Source organism: Carya illinoinensis, chromosome 8 (assembly GCF_018687715.1).
Source record: "Carya illinoinensis cultivar Pawnee chromosome 8, C.illinoinensisPawnee_v1, whole genome shotgun sequence".
Taxonomy (NCBI): domain Eukaryota; kingdom Viridiplantae; phylum Streptophyta; class Magnoliopsida; order Fagales; family Juglandaceae; genus Carya; species Carya illinoinensis.
The window spans coordinates 6,443,881-6,462,645 of NC_056759.1; the positions used below are offsets into that span (position 1 = coordinate 6,443,881).

At 35.6% G+C, this 18,765-nt stretch overlaps 2 protein-coding genes, 1 long non-coding RNA gene and 1 pseudogene across 3 annotated transcripts; 2 read left to right on the forward strand and 2 right to left on the reverse strand.

Moving 5' to 3' along the window:
* The first annotated feature begins 26 nt into the window (after window positions 1-26).
* LOC122318378 (protein disulfide-isomerase 5-2-like) lies at window positions 27-12,406 on the forward strand. The gene is made up of 5 exons (XM_043135666.1): window positions 27-284; window positions 2,041-2,144; window positions 2,421-2,791; window positions 10,302-10,609; window positions 11,840-12,406. The coding sequence occupies exons 1-5, from the start codon at window positions 72-74 to the stop codon at window positions 12,155-12,157; spliced, it is 1,314 nt and encodes a 437-aa protein (XP_042991600.1). The 5' UTR covers window positions 27-71; the 3' UTR covers window positions 12,158-12,406.
* Window positions 1,527-1,666, forward strand: LOC122274885 (annotated as a pseudogene).
* Window positions 4,445-5,384, reverse strand: LOC122318379. The gene is made up of 2 exons (XR_006244810.1): window positions 5,203-5,384; window positions 4,445-4,736 (listed from the first exon to the last, which is right to left on the reverse strand). It is a non-coding gene; the product is annotated as an uncharacterized LOC122318379 (long non-coding RNA).
* Window positions 12,407-13,085: 679 nt separating the features above from the next.
* On the reverse strand, window positions 13,086-17,195 carry LOC122318377 (receptor homology region, transmembrane domain- and RING domain-containing protein 2-like). The gene is made up of 4 exons (XM_043135665.1): window positions 16,740-17,195; window positions 15,968-16,198; window positions 14,432-14,836; window positions 13,086-13,990 (listed from the first exon to the last, which is right to left on the reverse strand). Exons 1-4 carry the CDS (start codon window positions 16,861-16,863, stop codon window positions 13,419-13,421), a joined length of 1,332 nt encoding a protein of 443 aa, XP_042991599.1. The 5' UTR covers window positions 16,864-17,195; the 3' UTR covers window positions 13,086-13,418.
* Between the last annotated feature and the right edge of the window lie 1,570 nt (window positions 17,196-18,765).

The following is an 18,765-nucleotide window of genomic DNA, read 5'->3' on the forward strand; positions in this document are numbered from 1 at the left end:
TTGATTTTATAAAGAACAGAGAGACGTATGTCAGATTCTTCAGATCGCCGTCTTCGCCGTCGTAATAAGACATGACGAATCGCGTTTCAACGATGTTGTTGTGTTCGCTGGTGGCAATAATACCGTTATTGTATTCCGTTGATGCGGAGCAGTCGCTGTCGGCGAATGGGAAGGTATTGGAACTGGACGAATCGAACTTCGATTTGGCCATCTCTGCCTTCGACTTTATCCTCGTCGACTTCTACGCCCCATGGTGCGGCCACTGCAAGCGTCTCTCTCCCCAGGTCCCTCTCGTTCTCTCTCTATTGATTTCCTTTTCGAGAAATTACTTGGGTAAACGCTAAAATTCATCGGTGGTAATTCTAGAGGTACATTTTTTAATATTAGCTGTGACAATCTTTAACGATCATTCACCAGAATGCTCTTTTATTTTTATTTTTTGATAAGTAAATCACCAGAATGCATAGAATTTGAATACCCATATATTAACCTGACAGTATGGTCTAAAATGATTTCGTTAGAAGCCTATTTGTTTAACATTTTTTAATAAAATCATCTAAGAACAGGAGGATATATCACTTCGTACTGTTGCCAGTCTTATTAATACAGTTTAGTCATGGTATATTTTGGGAAGGTTACCCATGCCTTTGCAAACTCTGTGGAGAATGAATATATGGTAGAGTGCGAATCTTGCCCCATTTTATAACGATATTCTTATTTTATTAGATTTCGGAGAAATGATCGATACTTGTGAAAAGAGGTTCTGGGATTTACCGTTATGATTATTATTTTTTAAGTGAAAATAACTTTTATTAATACGAATATAGACATAACCTACTTACTGTTATGATTCTCGAGCAGCTCACACACCCCATGGGACTTGAACTAATGATATCACCCACGTCCCCATTCTTCTTAGTAATAACCATGATTGAGTCTAGAAGGGTGGTGAATTGGGATCTCACTTTGTTCGGAGGGAGGAATTGTTTCTGTTTATAATTATTCTAAGCGGTTCCAATTGAAATCTCTACTAATCTTTTCAGTATAAGCCCATACGTGACTTGGGCTTTCTTTGGATTGTTACAAATGGTTTTAGTATCAATCACAAATTAGAAATATGAGGCTTGGACCTTGCCACTAAGAATGAAATGGCCTGTCGAGAACGTCAGGGAATAAAGGAGTAGATTGTCATACCATAGATGATAGATTGAATATAGAGAACTGATGAATGAGATCCTACATACATTGCTTGAGAATGAGAAGTTCTGGCAGTTTATAATGATTTTAAGGGCTCCAATTGTAACCTTGACTAGTCCTTTTGGAGTTTTCTTTGAGTCTTTACAAGTATATAAAAACCAATCAAGTTGTTATCATATGTTTATACCTAGTCCGTTTGAAGAAACAAATATGAGACACCACGTATGGAGTACTTACCCATCATGGCTCAAGCTAAGTGTCAGGTTTATTGTGATGCACTCTCAGCTTAGGAATTTGATTTTTTGCTGGCATAAGTTGTTCTTATATATATCTTTGAGCTTGGGGCAATGACACAGCTAGTGAGGTTCTAACTGAAGCGCGTCTTTTGCTTGTTGAAGACTATTTCCAAAGCCCCTCTTGGACCTCGGTTTGGCCCTGGCCTTTGAGAATTTCTGGAACCCTTGGGGGGCGAAGCCCTAAGAAAAAAAAAGTTGTTCTTATGTAAAACCCGGTCAAATTTTGAGTTATGGAGGGAGACCAACTTTGCACTTGCTTTTTCTGTTTTAAATTTGCTCTGGAAATGATTAAATCATGGAGAAGGATGTATGTTTTGATGCCTCTTCTGTAGTACAGCTCTACCTTTACGGTACAGTTGTTAGAGTCCTTTGTAGTTTTCTGTTTATTTGGAGTAGTTAGTTTCAAAATTCAAAGATCTCTTTTAGCTTACAATGGTTTTTTGCAATTCCTTTCAGCATCATTTTTTTTCATTTAGATATTGTAACTTATGTTTCCAACTTGTATATTGAAGTTAGAACACTAACAGATTTAATTGTTACATTGCAGTTGGATGAAGCTGCCCCCACACTTTCCAGCTTGAAAGAACCCATAGTCATAGCAAAAGTAAATGCTGACAAATTTACCCGCCTGGCTCGTAAATATGATATTGAGTACGATTCTGGGGTTTTCATCCCAATCCCTTTTAATGTAAATCACACTCGTCTGTTTGTTGAATATTTGGGCTTCCTTTTGCGTTGACCTGAACGAGAATATTAGGACTCAGCTCCAAGACACCATATTGATGCTTTTAGTGTGATCATAACATAATTCCTACTCGGAATATGTTTCTCAGTGTGTTCTCTAGAATATCATTATTTTCAGAAAGCAAGTTTTGCTAGTTAATGATTCTGATGGAACTGTGGACTATATATTTTTCTGTGATGTAGTGGTTTTCCCACCCTCAAAGTCTTTATGCATGGTGTTCCTGTGGAGTATAAGGGGCCAAGGAAAGCAGATTTACTTGTTCGTTATCTGAAAAAATTTGTCGCTCCTGATGTTTCAGTTCTTGATTCAGACTCTGCTATTAGTAATTTTGTTGAAGCATCTGGCCCACACTTTCCTATATTTATAGGCTTTGGCTTGAATGAGTCAATGATATCAAAGTTAGCGGAAAAGTATAAGAAAAAAGCATGGTTTTCTGTGGCAAAGGATTTCTCTGAGGACATCATGGTATCATATGATTTTGACAAAGTTCCTGCTTTAGTTTCCCTTCATCCAAGTTACAATGAGCAGAGCATCTTTTATGGTCCATTTGAAGGTAAGTTTTTACTATGATAGCTATCCCTTTTCATTTCTAAAACCATGTTAAGTCTGTGTTGAGTACCTCATATGAAATGTCTAATTCATAAAAGTGAAAGATATTTTAGACTGCCATGCTTCTGAGATCTTGTTTCCATAACATTTGATGGCTTGATGGTATAACTTTAATCCTAAGGAGTGGAATAGCGGTCTTGGGGTGAGCTGTATAAAACAGACTAACTGGGTTTGAAATTCCAGCATTCACACTCTTGGGGCCATTGGAGTGGGAGAATTTCTCCTTGAATTATCTGAGGTGAACTTGAGGTAAACTGCTTGCCGATGGCCTGTGCACTCTCAGGATTAGTCGGGAGACTCGGGACTTTGTACCGAACACCTAGTGCCAATAAAAAAAAGAAAAAACCTTTCACATCTCATACACTTGGTACTTCCTCCCCTCCTTTTTGAAATTAAAAATAAAAATTCCTCCCCCTCCCCCTTGTGAGAATTTGCGTTATATTTAGCCCCGTCTGTTCCTTTAGAGGATTTCCACTGCAAAAAGTATCTACCTGGTTAGATAGGTGCATATTATTGTGATTGTGTTTCCATCTTCTTTCCATTTGATACCTGGGAATTACTTTTTATATTTGGTAAAACGCACAAGTGTGCACCAACAGAGGTTAGACCCCAACCTCAGCTCATTTGAATTGGGCTGGCCAAAGTTTATCTAAAATTAGCTAAAAGGTTATTCTTTATCTGTTTTAGCTACCCTACCCACTTTTCCAAAACACCATACATCCCAAGACATTTTTAAGAAATTATCATTTCCTATCAGTTCCTTTTTTCATAAATTCTTCTCTTACCAATGATTATATTTTCAAAATATTTGTTTTTCCCAAATGTCAATATGCAATATACATAAGACCATTTAGAGCTTTTCATGGTAGCACTTTTAATTGTAGAGTTTTACTAAAAAGCTCTGCTATTAAAAAGTTCTTTATTGTTTGGTAAACGTGTGCCTAAAACGATTTTAAAGTCAGTTACGGTTAGGGGGGAGATCGGTCCGGTCCGGTCCGGTTCCGGGGGGTTTGATGGACCGGACCGGACCTATTCGGTCCAGGGATTCCCTACCCTGGACCGGACCAAATCTCAATGGAACCGGGCGGTCCGGTCCCATTCGGGACGGTCCGGTCGGTCCAATCGGTCCGACCGGACTCCAAATGGGCCAATGGCCCAATTTTTTTCTTACATCAATTTCGGCCCAACAGTTAAAATCCACTAATAATTTATCTAATTTGAAGCCCAAAATACCAAAAAAATACTTAGAAAGAAAAATAAAAATAACCATTAAAAAAAATTATCTATATACAATAAATTTGAATAAAATATTTTACTACCAAATGAAGAAAAATTTCTATATACGTTCCAAACAATTTAAAGATCAATCAATTATAGTATATACTATTTAATATTTATCATATATCTAAAAAAGGAAAGAAAGCTCTTCTAACAAGAGAAAAATATAGCAAAAATCGATTTTCATGTATCTTACTTTACATACATGATACATGGTACATCAAATGATTACAATCTGCATTCTAAAAGGCCAGAAAAATAAAAATCCATTCCCAAGCAATCTGCAAGCATATTTAAAAAATTCAAACCTGCAAGCATATTTAAAAACTAAAAATTAAAAAGTCTTAAAAAAAAGAACTATCAAAGATTAGAAGTTATATTTAATAATTTACATCAAAAGCACTGATGCACAGTGCACTATAACAGACTAACACTAGCATAAATTACGTAAAAAATAAAAAAAGACCAACAGTAGCATCTAAAAGTTAACATAATTACATCAAAACAAAATACAAATTATACAATTAGGTAATTGTTTAATCAGTCCCTGACTATTAGCAAATTCCTCACGATCAATTTCTCCATCAAGGTTGAGATCACGATTCACAGATCTGCAGATAAAAAAGTAAAAAACCAAGGCGTTAACCTATTGGTGAACATAATAAAAATCAACCTTTAAACATTAGGTTAGTCTGTTATAAAATAAATCAACTCAGTTGGTGCAGCACTTGAGTTGGTACAAAACAAGATGATATTGGTGAACATAAAATAAATCAACCTTTAGTTAGCCTTTTACACAAGCTGTAACTGAGTCTTTTTACCATGCACTTCTTCAAAGTGCAGCAATTAATGACACAAGGCCTAGATAAGATGGTTTTAGGAGAGGATTAATGACACAAGGCCTTGATATGTACAGAATCACTATAAAACAAGATGTTTATTGAGTTTAACTTGTGAATTTTTCAAGTATTAAAGTCCAAATATAATAGAGAAGCAGATTTTACAAACAAATCACATCTAGAAAGAAATAAAACTGGGAAAAATAAATATAGATTTTAAACAGAATTCATGTCTTACATGATTACATCAACATTGGGTTAAGACTCGGTAGCCATTTCATTTGATCCTTCTGCAGAATAAGCCAATTCCCCAACAAGTTCTCCTTCAATCCATAAAAATTTAATACAAAACAAATGAAATAAAGTTAAAATAATATAGAAGATAAAACAAAATATACCACAAAATAAATCAAAGTTAATTGATTACATACCCATATCTATCTGCTTCTCAAATTCCTCCACTTCATCCATTAAAGTCCTAAGGCTTATTGGAGTAGAGGAAGAACGGAGCCAATTTTGTGCACATATGAGAGCCTCAACCATCATCGGATTTAAACTACTTCGGAAAGGGTCAAGTACACGACCTGCAGTGCTGAATGTAGATTCAGAGGCCACAGTAGATACCGGTATTGCAAGTACATCACGTGCAACCTTTGAAAGTATGCGATATCTAACTGAATTCACCTTCCACCAATTTAGTAGGTCAAAATTATCACCTTCATCCTCACATTTTTCAGCTAGATATCTATCAACCTCTGACCTGCTTTCCAAAGAGTCTTCTGACTGTAACTCTTGCTTAAATTGGGCCATCAATGCAGCATGTCTATTCGTAGACTGAGTTGTGGAAGGACTCGCATCTTCACGTGGGGAACTTGTGCGTTGAGGAGAACTCCCTTCTTCATTTTGGATGTATGCCTCATACATGCGGATAAATGCATTTTTCACATTCCAACTCATATCAATGATTTTTGATTGATCATATGCATACATTTTTCTCAACCCAAAGTCAAGATATCGCATCTTGTAACGAGGATCAAGAACAATCCCAACGTACAACAGCATATTCTGATTATCCATATTCTCCCAATACTTTTCAAACTTTCTCTTCATATTTGAGGCCATTAATCCCACCACGGGACTTCCTTCTTCACACTCTATGTTAATGGCATTTTTAATATTCACCAACTCCGAAAAAAAGGTATTGCAAGTTACATACTCACCCCCCGAGAAGCGTAAAGTTGCATCATGAAATAATGCAAGAAACTTCTCAAACAACCGTACCTTATCCCAATCGGATGCATTGGGAGGCCCTAACTTCTTTGACTTTCTTCTAGTTACCACATCACCTTCATCATCGTCATCATCATCATCTCCAATACTACTTAAAAAGCACATATCTTCTTCCTCCAACCGATCAAAAGTTTTTCTAAATTTCCCAGCCCTCTCCAACATAAGATAGGTGGAGTTCCACCTAGTCGGTACATCTAGGCAAACATGACTTTTGCATTTAATCTCTTCCAATGCCACACACTTCTTAAATGTATCCCACCTTTGAGGGGAGGATTTAACATACTTCACAACACCCCTCACCTTCGCAATAGACTCCTCATAATCTTTCAATCCCTCACGCACAATTAAATTTAGAATGTGTGCACAACATCGAACATGCAAGAATTCATGTTCCAAGACCGTATCCCTCCTATACTTGGTTTTTTTTTTCAAATAAGCAATGACCCCATTATTAGAACTTGCATTATCAAGAGTGATAGCAAGTATTTTCGGTCGCCCCCAATCATGCAAACACAACTCTATGCCCTTACCAAGTGTATCACCCTTGTGATTTTCAACCAAAGAAAAGGAAAGAATCCTCTTATGTAGCTTCCAGTCATCATCAATAAAATGTGCTGCGAGACACATATAATTAAGATTTTGCACGGATGTCCATGTATCCGTGGTGAGGGAAATTCGTTGCCCTCGAAGAGCACTTTTTAATTTTATTTTTTCACTAATAAACAAATTAAAACAATCCTTCGCAATCGTCCAACGGGATGGAATCCCTACCCACTTAGGGCAAACCACAAGCATAAACTTTCTAAAACCCTCCCCTTCAACAAACCTAAATGGCAACTCATCAACAATAATCATCTCTGTCAAGGCTTGTCGGCAAGCCTCAACACTAAATGAAATGGGCACAAGTCCCCCACCACCACTACCTCCCTCCATTTTCCAACCTAGAGTTGTCTGGGACTTATCCGTATTCTTAAATTGACCTTTCTTACATTGCTTCTCAATGTGATGCTTCATAGACTTTGTACCATTGATCTTTGTATCACACGCATACGAAGCACCACAGTAATTACATGTAGCCCTAGGTTTAGTGGGATCCCCTTTTGATATTCTTGTAAAGTGATCCCAAACCATTGACCTAACTCTACCACTTTGTGACCCACCAATGTTAGATTTATCACTTACATTGGGTGGGGGTGGGGGTGGGGGCGGAGGCATACCAGGGCTTTGTATTGACTCTTGCACCTCATTGGTTGAAGTTGACGAATCCATATAGAAAAATAAACAACCAACAATTAGTGTAATAAGTTTTTCTAGAACAATTGGCTGTCCGTAGCCTGGAAACAACCCTAATATCCACCACTATCCAACACACAAACAACCCTAATATCCATCCAGGCATCCACATTGGCTTCATCAAAGCCATCTTCAAAAATTGATGAAAATTACAAGTTTTCCATAAATCTAAGACCTTTCTATCCATAATCCCACATTGGATTAGCCATTTGATTCATCAAAATGATAATATAAATTTATTTTTATAATAATAATTTTATAAAAAAAATAAGATTTTTCAGTTCGCTCAAGCGGAATGTCGAGCGAGAGTCGAGCGCTCAACTCTGCCTGAGTTCGCTCGAGCGGAATGTCAAGCGAGAGTCGAGTGCTCAACTCTGCCTGATTTCGCTCGAGCGGAATGTCGAGCGAGAGTCGAGCTCTCAACTCTGCCTGAGTTCGCTCGAGCTGAAAGTCGAGCGAGCGTCGAGCGCTCCACTCTGCCTGGGTTCGCTCGAGCGGCAAGTACGCGAGGCTCGAGCGAACCCATCTGTTTTCCAGAAATGGGCACAAGTCGCCAATGCTCTAAAATCCACAACTATCCAGCACACAAACAAGCCTAATATCCACAACTATCAAGCAAATTAACAAAAATAATAACTAATAGGTAAGATATAAAAATAATAGAGAGAGAGAGAGAGAGAGAGAGAGAGAGAGAGAGAGAGAGAGAGAGGCACCTCGTTTGAGATGCGACGGAGGGGCAAGTGGGCAACAGCACAGCGTCGGCAATGGGTTACGGCTAGGAGGGGATGCGCACGGCACGGGGCTAGGGTCTGTAGAATCAAGTGAGCGTCGAGCGTGTTTTTCACTTGAGAGTTGAGAGAGAAAGTGAAGAGTGAAGACTGAAGGAGGAGTGGAGGGAATCGGGGGGGAGGGGGGAATTTCAGAAAAAAATATATGGGTTGCGTGAAACGGCGCCGTTTCACACAACCCATATAACTTCTTCTAAAATCTAATTCTAAACAATAAAAAAAAATTAATAAGTTGGTAAAAATATATTTAAGTTAGTAAAAATAAAATTAGGTAAACTATTTAATGTGTATTATTTAATTAAATCATTAAAAAAATCACTAGTTAATTGTTAATTTAGTTAATTATTAGTTATTACTAACTTAGAGAGTTTTTTTTTGTTTTTGAAATTTACTAACTTAGTAATTTACTATTATACTAATACTATTAGTCTATTAGTAATTTAGTATATAGTAAATTAGTAATATTTATTAACTTATTTACTATAGTCTAATAACTAGATAGTCTAGATGTAATAACTAGTAACTAATAATATTAATATGTAATAACACTAGTTAGTAGTTACACTAGTACTAATAGATAATAACTTAAATATATTAATTTAATATATATAACTAATAGTATACTATAATTACTATTATATATATTAGTAATTTACTATATACTAAATTACTAATAGACTATTATACTAATATAGTAATACTATTAGTCTATTAATATATAGTAAATTAGTAATATTTATTAACTTATTTATTATAAGTTTATAAATTATAACTAATAACTAGATGTAAATATCATGTAATACTAATAACTAGTAGTCATTTATTAATATAGACGGTTAGTGATTTAGTCTTAGTCTTAGTAAGTTAGTATAAATATTATTATATTAGTATTATTGTATTAGTATAAAATTATATATATTAATAATTAGTATGATAAATATTAGCCTATTAGGTAAGATAAAAATTATAAATAATTATAGATTATATACAATTATAAATAATTATATACAATTATAAAAATTATAAATAATTATATAATTATAATTATTATATAAATAATAAAATATATTAATATTCATTCGGTTCGGTTCGGTCCGGTCCGGGGCAAAACCCCCCTGAACCGGGACCGAACCGAAACCTATCGGTCCAGAGAAAATAGGACCGAAACCGACCGGACATTCTACCGGTTCGGTTCGGTCCGGACCGAAACTGCCGGTCCGGTCGGTTTTGCCGGTCCGGACCGTCCGATACTCTCCCCTAGTTACGGTGGTTTTTTTTAAAATATAGCATTATCTGTTTGAGCTTTTCAATAAAAGCTTCAATTTGGTATTTTTAAACAAAGTAAATTTTCAGTTTTTTTTTTAGGTGCTTAAAGTGCTTTTTATAAATTTATCAAACATACTATTTTTTCTTTAAAAGAGCTTTTAGGCTATTAAAAGCACTTTTTAAACCTCCAAAATTAAACCTAAACATGCACTTAGAGAAAGAAATGAACTGCATTTGAGAGGAGATGGAAGGGGGAGTGGCCTTACACACCGAAGAGCAGGATGCAATCCTCTTTTTGATGATTTTTTTTGCTGTAGGTTCAGCTCACTTTAATTTGTCTAGCCCATTGTGAATGCTCTCACCCTTCATCCTTATGGTGTCGGAGATACCATTTGATCCAAAGACCATTGGCTGGTTAAACCCTTTCTTAAGAAAAAATTCTATCAAGGCCTCAGTTTTGGATCCGAAGCTAGACAGAAACAGAACTATGCCGGGATGTAAGCCACAGATTGCTTGAATTTTTCAAAAATATGCTTGATTTTTAGATTGAAAAACTTCATAATCTGTTTTTCTTGTATGGGTCTATTCTACATGAACTAATTATAATTGTTAAATGCTTTTAATTTTCATTCATCACCTGTGAATCTTATCAGTAGGGAAGAAAAAAGGTTGTTTATATCTTCCTGTTTCTGACATGCAGTGGAATTTTTGGAGGATTTTATCAAACAAAACTTGTTCCCTCTTGTCTTACCAATCAACCAAGACACACTAAAGACACTGAAAGATGATGAGAGGAAAATTGTCCTGACATTTGTGGAGGATGAGACAGAAGAGAGCTCAAAGAAAATAATCAAGTTATTGAAGGCTGCTGCATCTGCAAATCGTGACTTAGTATTCGGTTATGTTGGCATCAAACAGTGGGAAGACTTTACCGAAACATTTGAGGCTAACAAAAAGACACCACTGCCAAAAATGGTTATATGGGATGGAGATGAGGAGTACTTTTCGGTGAGTTTAAGTTTTTTGGAAAAAATTGTCAGATTCTGGTGCTAATTTTAGCTTGCAGATGATATTTAGGTAAATTTTTTTTTATAGTAATTATTAACAAATGACAAGTTTTAAGCGAAGATATTGCTCGTCATGTTTACTGCTATGCTTAGCTCTTGATCATGTTTTTACTTAAATTGCATGGGCATTAGATTGTAAATGTATTTATTGTATGGAACTGTGGGTTTGCTCTAGAGTACACACAAGAAAATAAAAAGAAATGGAAAAATTCTTTGTACGAGATGGGGGATACAATGATCTACAATACAATACAGAAAGGATCAGGAGTAGAATAGTCACATGGGGGAAATTAGATTTGTTAAGGGGGGCTGATCACACTTTTTGCTATGTACTCATTTGTAACTTCCTATATTTCTTTCCACTCTTCGCCTTGTGGCAACTAAAACTTCTGGTAGTATGGAACTGTGGGTTCATAATACATTAGGAAGCAGTTTCTTACCCTATTTTGAGCTTGGTACTTTTAACCATCTTGGGAAGTGATTGTACTGTTAAAGGAGAGGGATCATCTGTGTATGGTGAAGAGTGGGAGTCAGTTGTCTGCATCTATCTTGAGTTCTTTATTGCAGTCTTTTATTCATGATCAAATTCTGTGTAACTGCTGCTTTTCTTAGGAATGTATTCTATGTGCTCAACACATTACCCTGTCCATTTTGCATCTCACATAGAAGTTTGCCATATTGCCAATTGTGGTATTTTTATCCTCTATCATCATCACCACCGTCGTTATTATTATTAACTTAATTCTTTGCTACTCACACCCACTTCAGGGGCGGAAAGTCTATATAATGATATCTTTATGGATACTTTGGATTTTGACATCTTTATTGGTCTTTGTGTTTTTGTTGATGCTAATATTTTCTATTTGCCCAAGACACTTCACCACAACTGTTTGGGTCACTTCTAGAATTTTGACATTTTAGTCATGTCAGTAAGTTTTCTCTACACTTATATCTAGTGGCTAAAGTGTGAATTTAATAGCTAATGGATTACAATAATTGGATAAATCCTTTTACTACCTGTACCATAGAATTTGTTGTAACATCAGTGTGACATCATCTGGGATATTTTCATCATTCTTAGTAAGTATGTTCATTTCATGTTGCTACTTAGAAGTCGGTTTCTTGTCCCTTCATTGACTTATTAGAAACCAATTTTCCATTTTTTCATTAGGTTATTGGTTCCGAAAGGATTGATGAGGAGGATCAGGCAACTCAAATTTCACGATTTCTTGAAGGATATAAGGAGGGAAAAACAATTAAGAAACGAATCAGTGGTCCATCCTTTCTTGGTTTCATCAATTCATTAATCGGCATCAGAACTGTGTACATGATTGTTTTTATTGTTGCGGTTGTGATGATTATCCAAACCATCAATAAAGATGACGAGGAACCTCCTGGGGTTGGTACTCGAGAACAAGGGGATAATGCTTCCAGCTCTGTCTCCGAGGCTGAAAGCAAAGAATACAGATCTGGAGAGAAGGAAGATTGAATTAGGGAATTCGATGCCTTTCTAACTGACAATTTAGTCGTGGATATGCTTATATACAAATCTACAGCATTGAGTATTCTCGAAAATATCAGAGTCGAGGTTATGTTACACTTGTATGCTTTTGTAGAAAATCTTATTTATATGCATACCTTGGTCAGTTCATTTTTTCCAGACTTCTTATTACGCATTGTAAGTTTAATTACTTAATCAATCTTAGAAGGAAAAGCATCTTTCTCGCTTGGAAAGTAAGTTTGTTTCTTCTTTACCCGTGATAACACTAGTTGAAGGTTTTTTAACCGTTACTCCTTTGTTACCAGTGATATTATTGACATGTTTTTAGAGGATTTCAAATAAAAAGATCATGCCTCTTCAAAACAAGGTTTGATATGGATTTCAAATAAAAAACTATGATTAATCAGGAAAAACATAACCATCTAGGTGCAGCCTAGTGAACCTATGATTAATTTTACCACTTGGATGTGCTTGGCATTGCTTGGAGATTCAAGTATTTTGATTCGATTCTGTACTAAAAGTAATCCCTAAATTCTATTGCACGTGGTTTTTATGAGTGAAGTGTGTGTTTTCGGGATTTATTCCTACCTCTGTGAGGTTCCAAATCATCATATATAAATATATATATATATATATAATATATATATTATAAAAAAAGAAAAAGAAAAAAAAAGAAACTAAAATCCTCTTAAGAAGAGAGAAGTCTTGAACCACTGCAATTGGCATGTCGAGATTAATAGGGATAGAAGACTTGCAATGCTGCTTGGTTGCATTCACAATTCTTTGTGAGCCTTGCCATCTTTTTGCCTATACCCAAAATATAAAAATACAAACTTCTTCGATTGCCCTCTTGTTCTTGGTTTAAAAACCCCAAGTCCCAAGCCTCACAAAAAAGCAATTATAGCACAGTTCCACATCAATCAACTTTAAGAAATTAGTTCCACTCAAAATCTCAATGAAGTTGTTTGTGAGTTAGACAGACCTCAAATGTAAAAGCCACAACTATCACTAGAAATTTGAAAGAGATGACATAACCTCATACTACTATGTACATGTGAGCAGGTAACAAGTAACGCTCCAGACATAAAATCTGGTAAGCCACGGTGTAAAACAAAACCCAATTATGATGCAGCAACTTTGAGGTTCAAGCCAGAGGTAAACATGATCCAGGGGTGTCATTTCAACTCCCTCTGATGAGCTCTCTTGGCCGCACCCAACTTCCCAGTCATATATGCTAAATCATATTGGTTCAGCATTCTGGAAGAGATTGGGCAGAATTAAAGGGAGAAAAACTTGCAGCCGACTCGCTGCAATGTAGTGGGTGCTCCTGATAACCAGATGAACTGACAAAGCTTGGTGGCGCATAGCTTGAACTTGGGATAAATGGAGATAAGTATCTTGAATTACGTGGTGATAAAGATGGGTAACCCAATGAGTGTTGTGAAACCAAATAGGAAGCATGCGATCTTAGGGATGATCCATTCCTGAAATCAGCTGAGCTTCGGCTTACGCTCAGGGCAGGGGATTGGCGATAGGATCTGAGAGAATGCTGAACATGAGGAGTGCTAGCAACAGAATGAACTCGAGAAACTGAAGGGGAATGAGATGACGCTGGTGCTATTTGTATTGCTGATGATGATGCTAATGACGATCTAACAGACGACAAGACAGAAGAAGCCACGGAGGCTGGGCTAGATGAAAGCAACGGCGTTGATTCGGAAGCTGGTGGATCAACAGTGTTAGTTCGTGCATCGCGCTTGCAAACTGGACAGAAGGTTCTCCAGGCAGTAAGCCAGGAATCCACACAGAAGGCATGAAACTCTGTTGAATTTCAGAAATCATCATAATTATATTGCAGACTAACATATGATAATGTAATTAAAGAATTTAATGAGCAACAACAAAAGAATCATTGAAAATAGTATGCCCGCCGCAAACATACATAAACTCGCCCAGAATGACAAACGCCTGCAGCAACAATCCCACAGGTGCAGCCTTCGAAGCAACACAAATAATTTCCCTCTCTTACATCCCTATGTCACTCTGTCTAATAAATACGTTCTCACTAAAGATAATTTTCTCATCAACAAAATTATAGACAATTATAGACACTATAGATTACTACCTGGAGAGAGAATTTTTTTCATATTAATTTACAAACAATCTCATGCAAAGGAAAAGCATTTCATGGGATAAACATACATACAGTTAAGAAATTAATTTACGAATGTTGTCATATTTGCCACCGCAAGAAAGACTTACTGTGACGACAAGGTAGAATCCTGAGCTTATCTCCTATACTATAGTCTTCAAGGCATATGGCGCATGTTATTGAAGTACAATTATCCTCCAAAACAGTTGTAAATATCAAACTTGGCATTGCTTTCACTAATCGACTACTCATCCCATGGAATTCCCCGGCGTGAGAAGCTTGTGGTCTTTCAAGTCTTATGCGATGCCTGCGAACGAAGAAACAAGTAGCCAGCACTGCAGACATGGCAAGTAGGGAAAGGAAAGAGATTGCCATGATTGACCATGCCGAGTTCTCAAAACCTGGGACAATCCATAGCTCCTTGTCGGTTAAGCCGGTGTATTTTGTCAGAATTTCTCCTGAAGCCTTAGAAACAAATACAGCATGTATTTTAATGCCAGCCGAATTTCCTGCCACTGCATTGTCCACATGAGTAAGATTAGGGACTCTCACAATAACAAAGTTCCTTGGCATTAACTAAAAGAATAGCACATATCAAAAAAATAAATAAATAAATAAAAGAATAGCACATACGAACAAAACCAATTAAAGAGAGACCTATAATATTAATCTAGAAAAACAAACTATACAAGTAAAACAATTAGATTCCAGATATCATGCATTGCATTTTAAAACAAACACGAGAATGGCCATATGACCTTAACTCTTTTTCAGTGCACACTATTCTCTCTATTATCCTTTGACTCTCTTTTCAAAGTCCTCTTCACATTTCCCTTGAGGTACTTGATTCCTATCAGTCTCAGGTCAAATTTAGCCTTGGATGGGACTTGCCTAATTGGAGCCACATTCCCTGACAACCTGACTCGCTAACAATGCCTCATGATGCAGCAAGCTCAAGGCACAATGGGGCTCTCATCCTCTCCAATGCCCCCCTTCCAAGCATTTTACGTTTGAAGGATGAAGAGGGGAGGGGATTGCCAACCAGTACATGATCAAGGTCATAAACAGAGATAGAGAGTAAAGTGGAGTATATGGCAGTAAAGCACGTGGAACATGTCGACTACCTGGAAAGTCATTTCCAGACAATTATTCACTGGTTGTTATTACCAGTACACACAATGTTCTAGATAAAACTAGTTCATTTTTATCCAACATTTTTTAAAGAGAAGTAATGGTGCTGAAAGTAATCAAAACCTGATCTTACACAAAGCTTGTCAATTTCCAATAACAACTTGCAAGCATCCTACCAGACAACTTGAGTTACATTCACAATTTGAACAATTAATGTTTAACAACTTACTTTTTTATTTTCTGCATTAAAATATCTTCATTAAGCTTCAAACACAAAGTCCTGAGACAAACGCATTAAAGGTATGCTCACAAATACGTAGGAAGTTAATCTAGAATATATCCCTCACAAGACTTATAAAGATGTTTTGCATCATTTGCCTGAGTTCTTGCTTGGTGAGCTATAAAATCCTCCTTTAGTATCAGATTTTCAAAAGTATCAGATTTCGAGTGAAGAGTAATTTAATTAACCATAGGCATGATATAGACAAAAATGATTATGCAGGAAATGCTCGTACTTGTGACCAAGATGCCACTGTCTTCATCGTCATAGACAATTGCAGCTTTGAATCCAGCATTTTGTGCTCTTCTGACTTTATCCTCAAAACTACATCCTCCCCTAATAATTATAACAAACGGGGACTTAGCATTTGAAGCTGGTTCGACTTTATTGGTCAACGGTGAGCATGCATCAAGAGGCTCCGCCTCGTATAATATTCCACATTCCCCTGAACCTTCAACTGGTCGAGCTGAAAAATACAACATAAAACAAACCACGAAAATGTACAAATAAGTGCACGCTCAAGTTGGCCCAGACGCACACAATCCAAACTTTCAACAATGGCATGTAAACATATGAATATGTAAAAAATGGATAATATAACATAAACCGTAATCACTGCACAGATTCAGTAAAATAAACAAATTTCAGCTTTATTACCAGAACCAACAACCTAACGCAGTTTTTAATCTTTTCCCAATTATGTCCAAGACTTTAACTAGTGAAGTTGCTCTTCTATGCGAAAAAAAGAAAACGAAACAGCTCAACTCAACTAGGCCAACAAAATTAATAATCTAACCTGAGTGAAAATTGCAAAACATCTAGGCCCCCAATAGTCCAAATTTAAATACCCTTATATACCCAAAAACAATGTATAATCACCCCGCTGACAAGTCCCTTACTACTTTCCAAATTCTCTCACCAAAATCATAAAAGTTTAAGCTAAACACCCCCCCCCCCCCCCCCCCCCCCCCCCCCCCCCCCCCCCCCCCCAAAAAAAAAAAACTCACCGAAATTAGCTTCCATATCGTCGAAAGAGAGAGTGACGTTGTCCCCAACGAGCACCACAGTCGCTGCTGTCATCCAACAGGCTGCCAATAGAGAGAGCAACCAGAAAAATACAGCCGGATTCATGGCCTTCCACCAGATTAAACTATAAAATCTCCAGAACAAGAAAAAGAAACCCTAGTTCCTCGGCGAGACAAACATTAGAGATAAAAATTTAGGGCTTTGCAGAAATCATGATAGGACGAATAGACACATCCGCTTCCATTTGAGATCAAGAATAATAAATCAGAATCTTCTTGTTAATTCTTTGAAGCTCTTCAAGTTTGGGAATTTTTATGATACTGCAGCGTTCAAATCGAAAAATAAAAATCAAACAATAAAATCCAGATAGCCTGTTTGAGTAATAAATTCTATTTGGCAATGATTGTTGTTTATGAATGAAATACAGAGTAGTATTATTTTCAACGTAATCCTCTTAGGCTCTTACCACCAGAGGAGAGTATGGGCCTGGTGCGCATACGTACGATGACGTGCCCCAATGTGTCGTGGCTTTCTGGTCCTACTCTGCTCTGACATGTGTCTTGTCATTTTCTTAATAAAAATAGATTTTTAAAAAAATGCTATATTCACCTACAGTTGATGCCATTGACTCGATAATTTTGTAATAGTTACATGTTCAAGTTTCGTATGATTATTGATAAAAAAATTAATTTTTTTTATAAATTTTATATTTATTTAAAAAAATAATTATACGATATTTTTAAGTATTTTTTTTATTACCTAATAATTACATTTTTAATAATATTATGATCTTTAAAATAAATATATTTAAGAGTATAAAAAAAAATGAATGAAAAAAGAAAATCTTTTGCCTTTATCGGGACACTGCTCAAAATAGATTATTAGAGCACTAGGGAATTATGCTTGGGTAATTATATATAATTATTATAATTTTTTAAAATTTTTATATAAAATATAATAAATAATTTAATATTATAAAATTATAAAATAAAAATAATACTTAAAAATATAATTTAATAATATTTTATTTAATTTTTAATTTTTACCTTGTTTCATTTATATAAATTAGAAATGATTGTTAAAATCTAGCTAAAGTTTAGTGTACAAATTAGTTAAATCAACATTAATTATGTTATTAGTTAGTTGCATTGGTCAAATAAGGCGAGTGAATTGGGTGGCGATTTATTTATTATTATTATTATTTTGTTACACATATTTTCGCATGCCGGTTCTTTTTCTCTTTATTCTCCCTTTTTTATTCTTTTGTTTTTATTTTTTATCTAAATCATTCTCCAAGTATTTAAGGACTAGACTCCATGAGTCCCGTTTAGATTTAGAGATGAGTTAAGATAATTTATAAATAATAGTAAAATTATTGAGTTGATATGAGATAAGATAATTTTAAAAAATTTCATATGTTTGGATTAGAAAATGAAATGAAATGATTTTAACTATTTAGAAATTTGATAAATATGGATTCTACAAATTACTATATAGTATTTGTAATGATTTTATTTTATTTATAAATAATAATAATAATTTATAAATTACCTACTTAAATATAATTTTTTTATAATATATTTCATAATAATATTATAAAATGATAATATTTTTATTAAAATATATTAATTTAATAAAATTGAAATTTTGTTTACACCGTATGTCCTTAAAATGTTTATTAAAATGATTTGTGCTTAAAATTTGTTTACGTTGTCTGTGCCTATAGCGATCGGGATTTCCTCTGGACGTTGAAGGGGTGAGATGAGGTGGGTAGAACTATCTTTTCGGGATACAAAGATTTTAGGAACTGGACCTTTGCGGCGGGATGTGAGAGATGGGGTGCGTAGAAGGAAGGGCACGGAGCAGGGGAAGGGATTCGAAATAATTAACAGACATTGGAGATTCGTCTCTCTCCGATTGTTCTGTGGTCTGTAAAAGTATGAAAAGTAACGGAAAGATGAGGCCCTTTTTGGTCTTTGGGCTAATTTGTCGTTAGTGAAAATAATG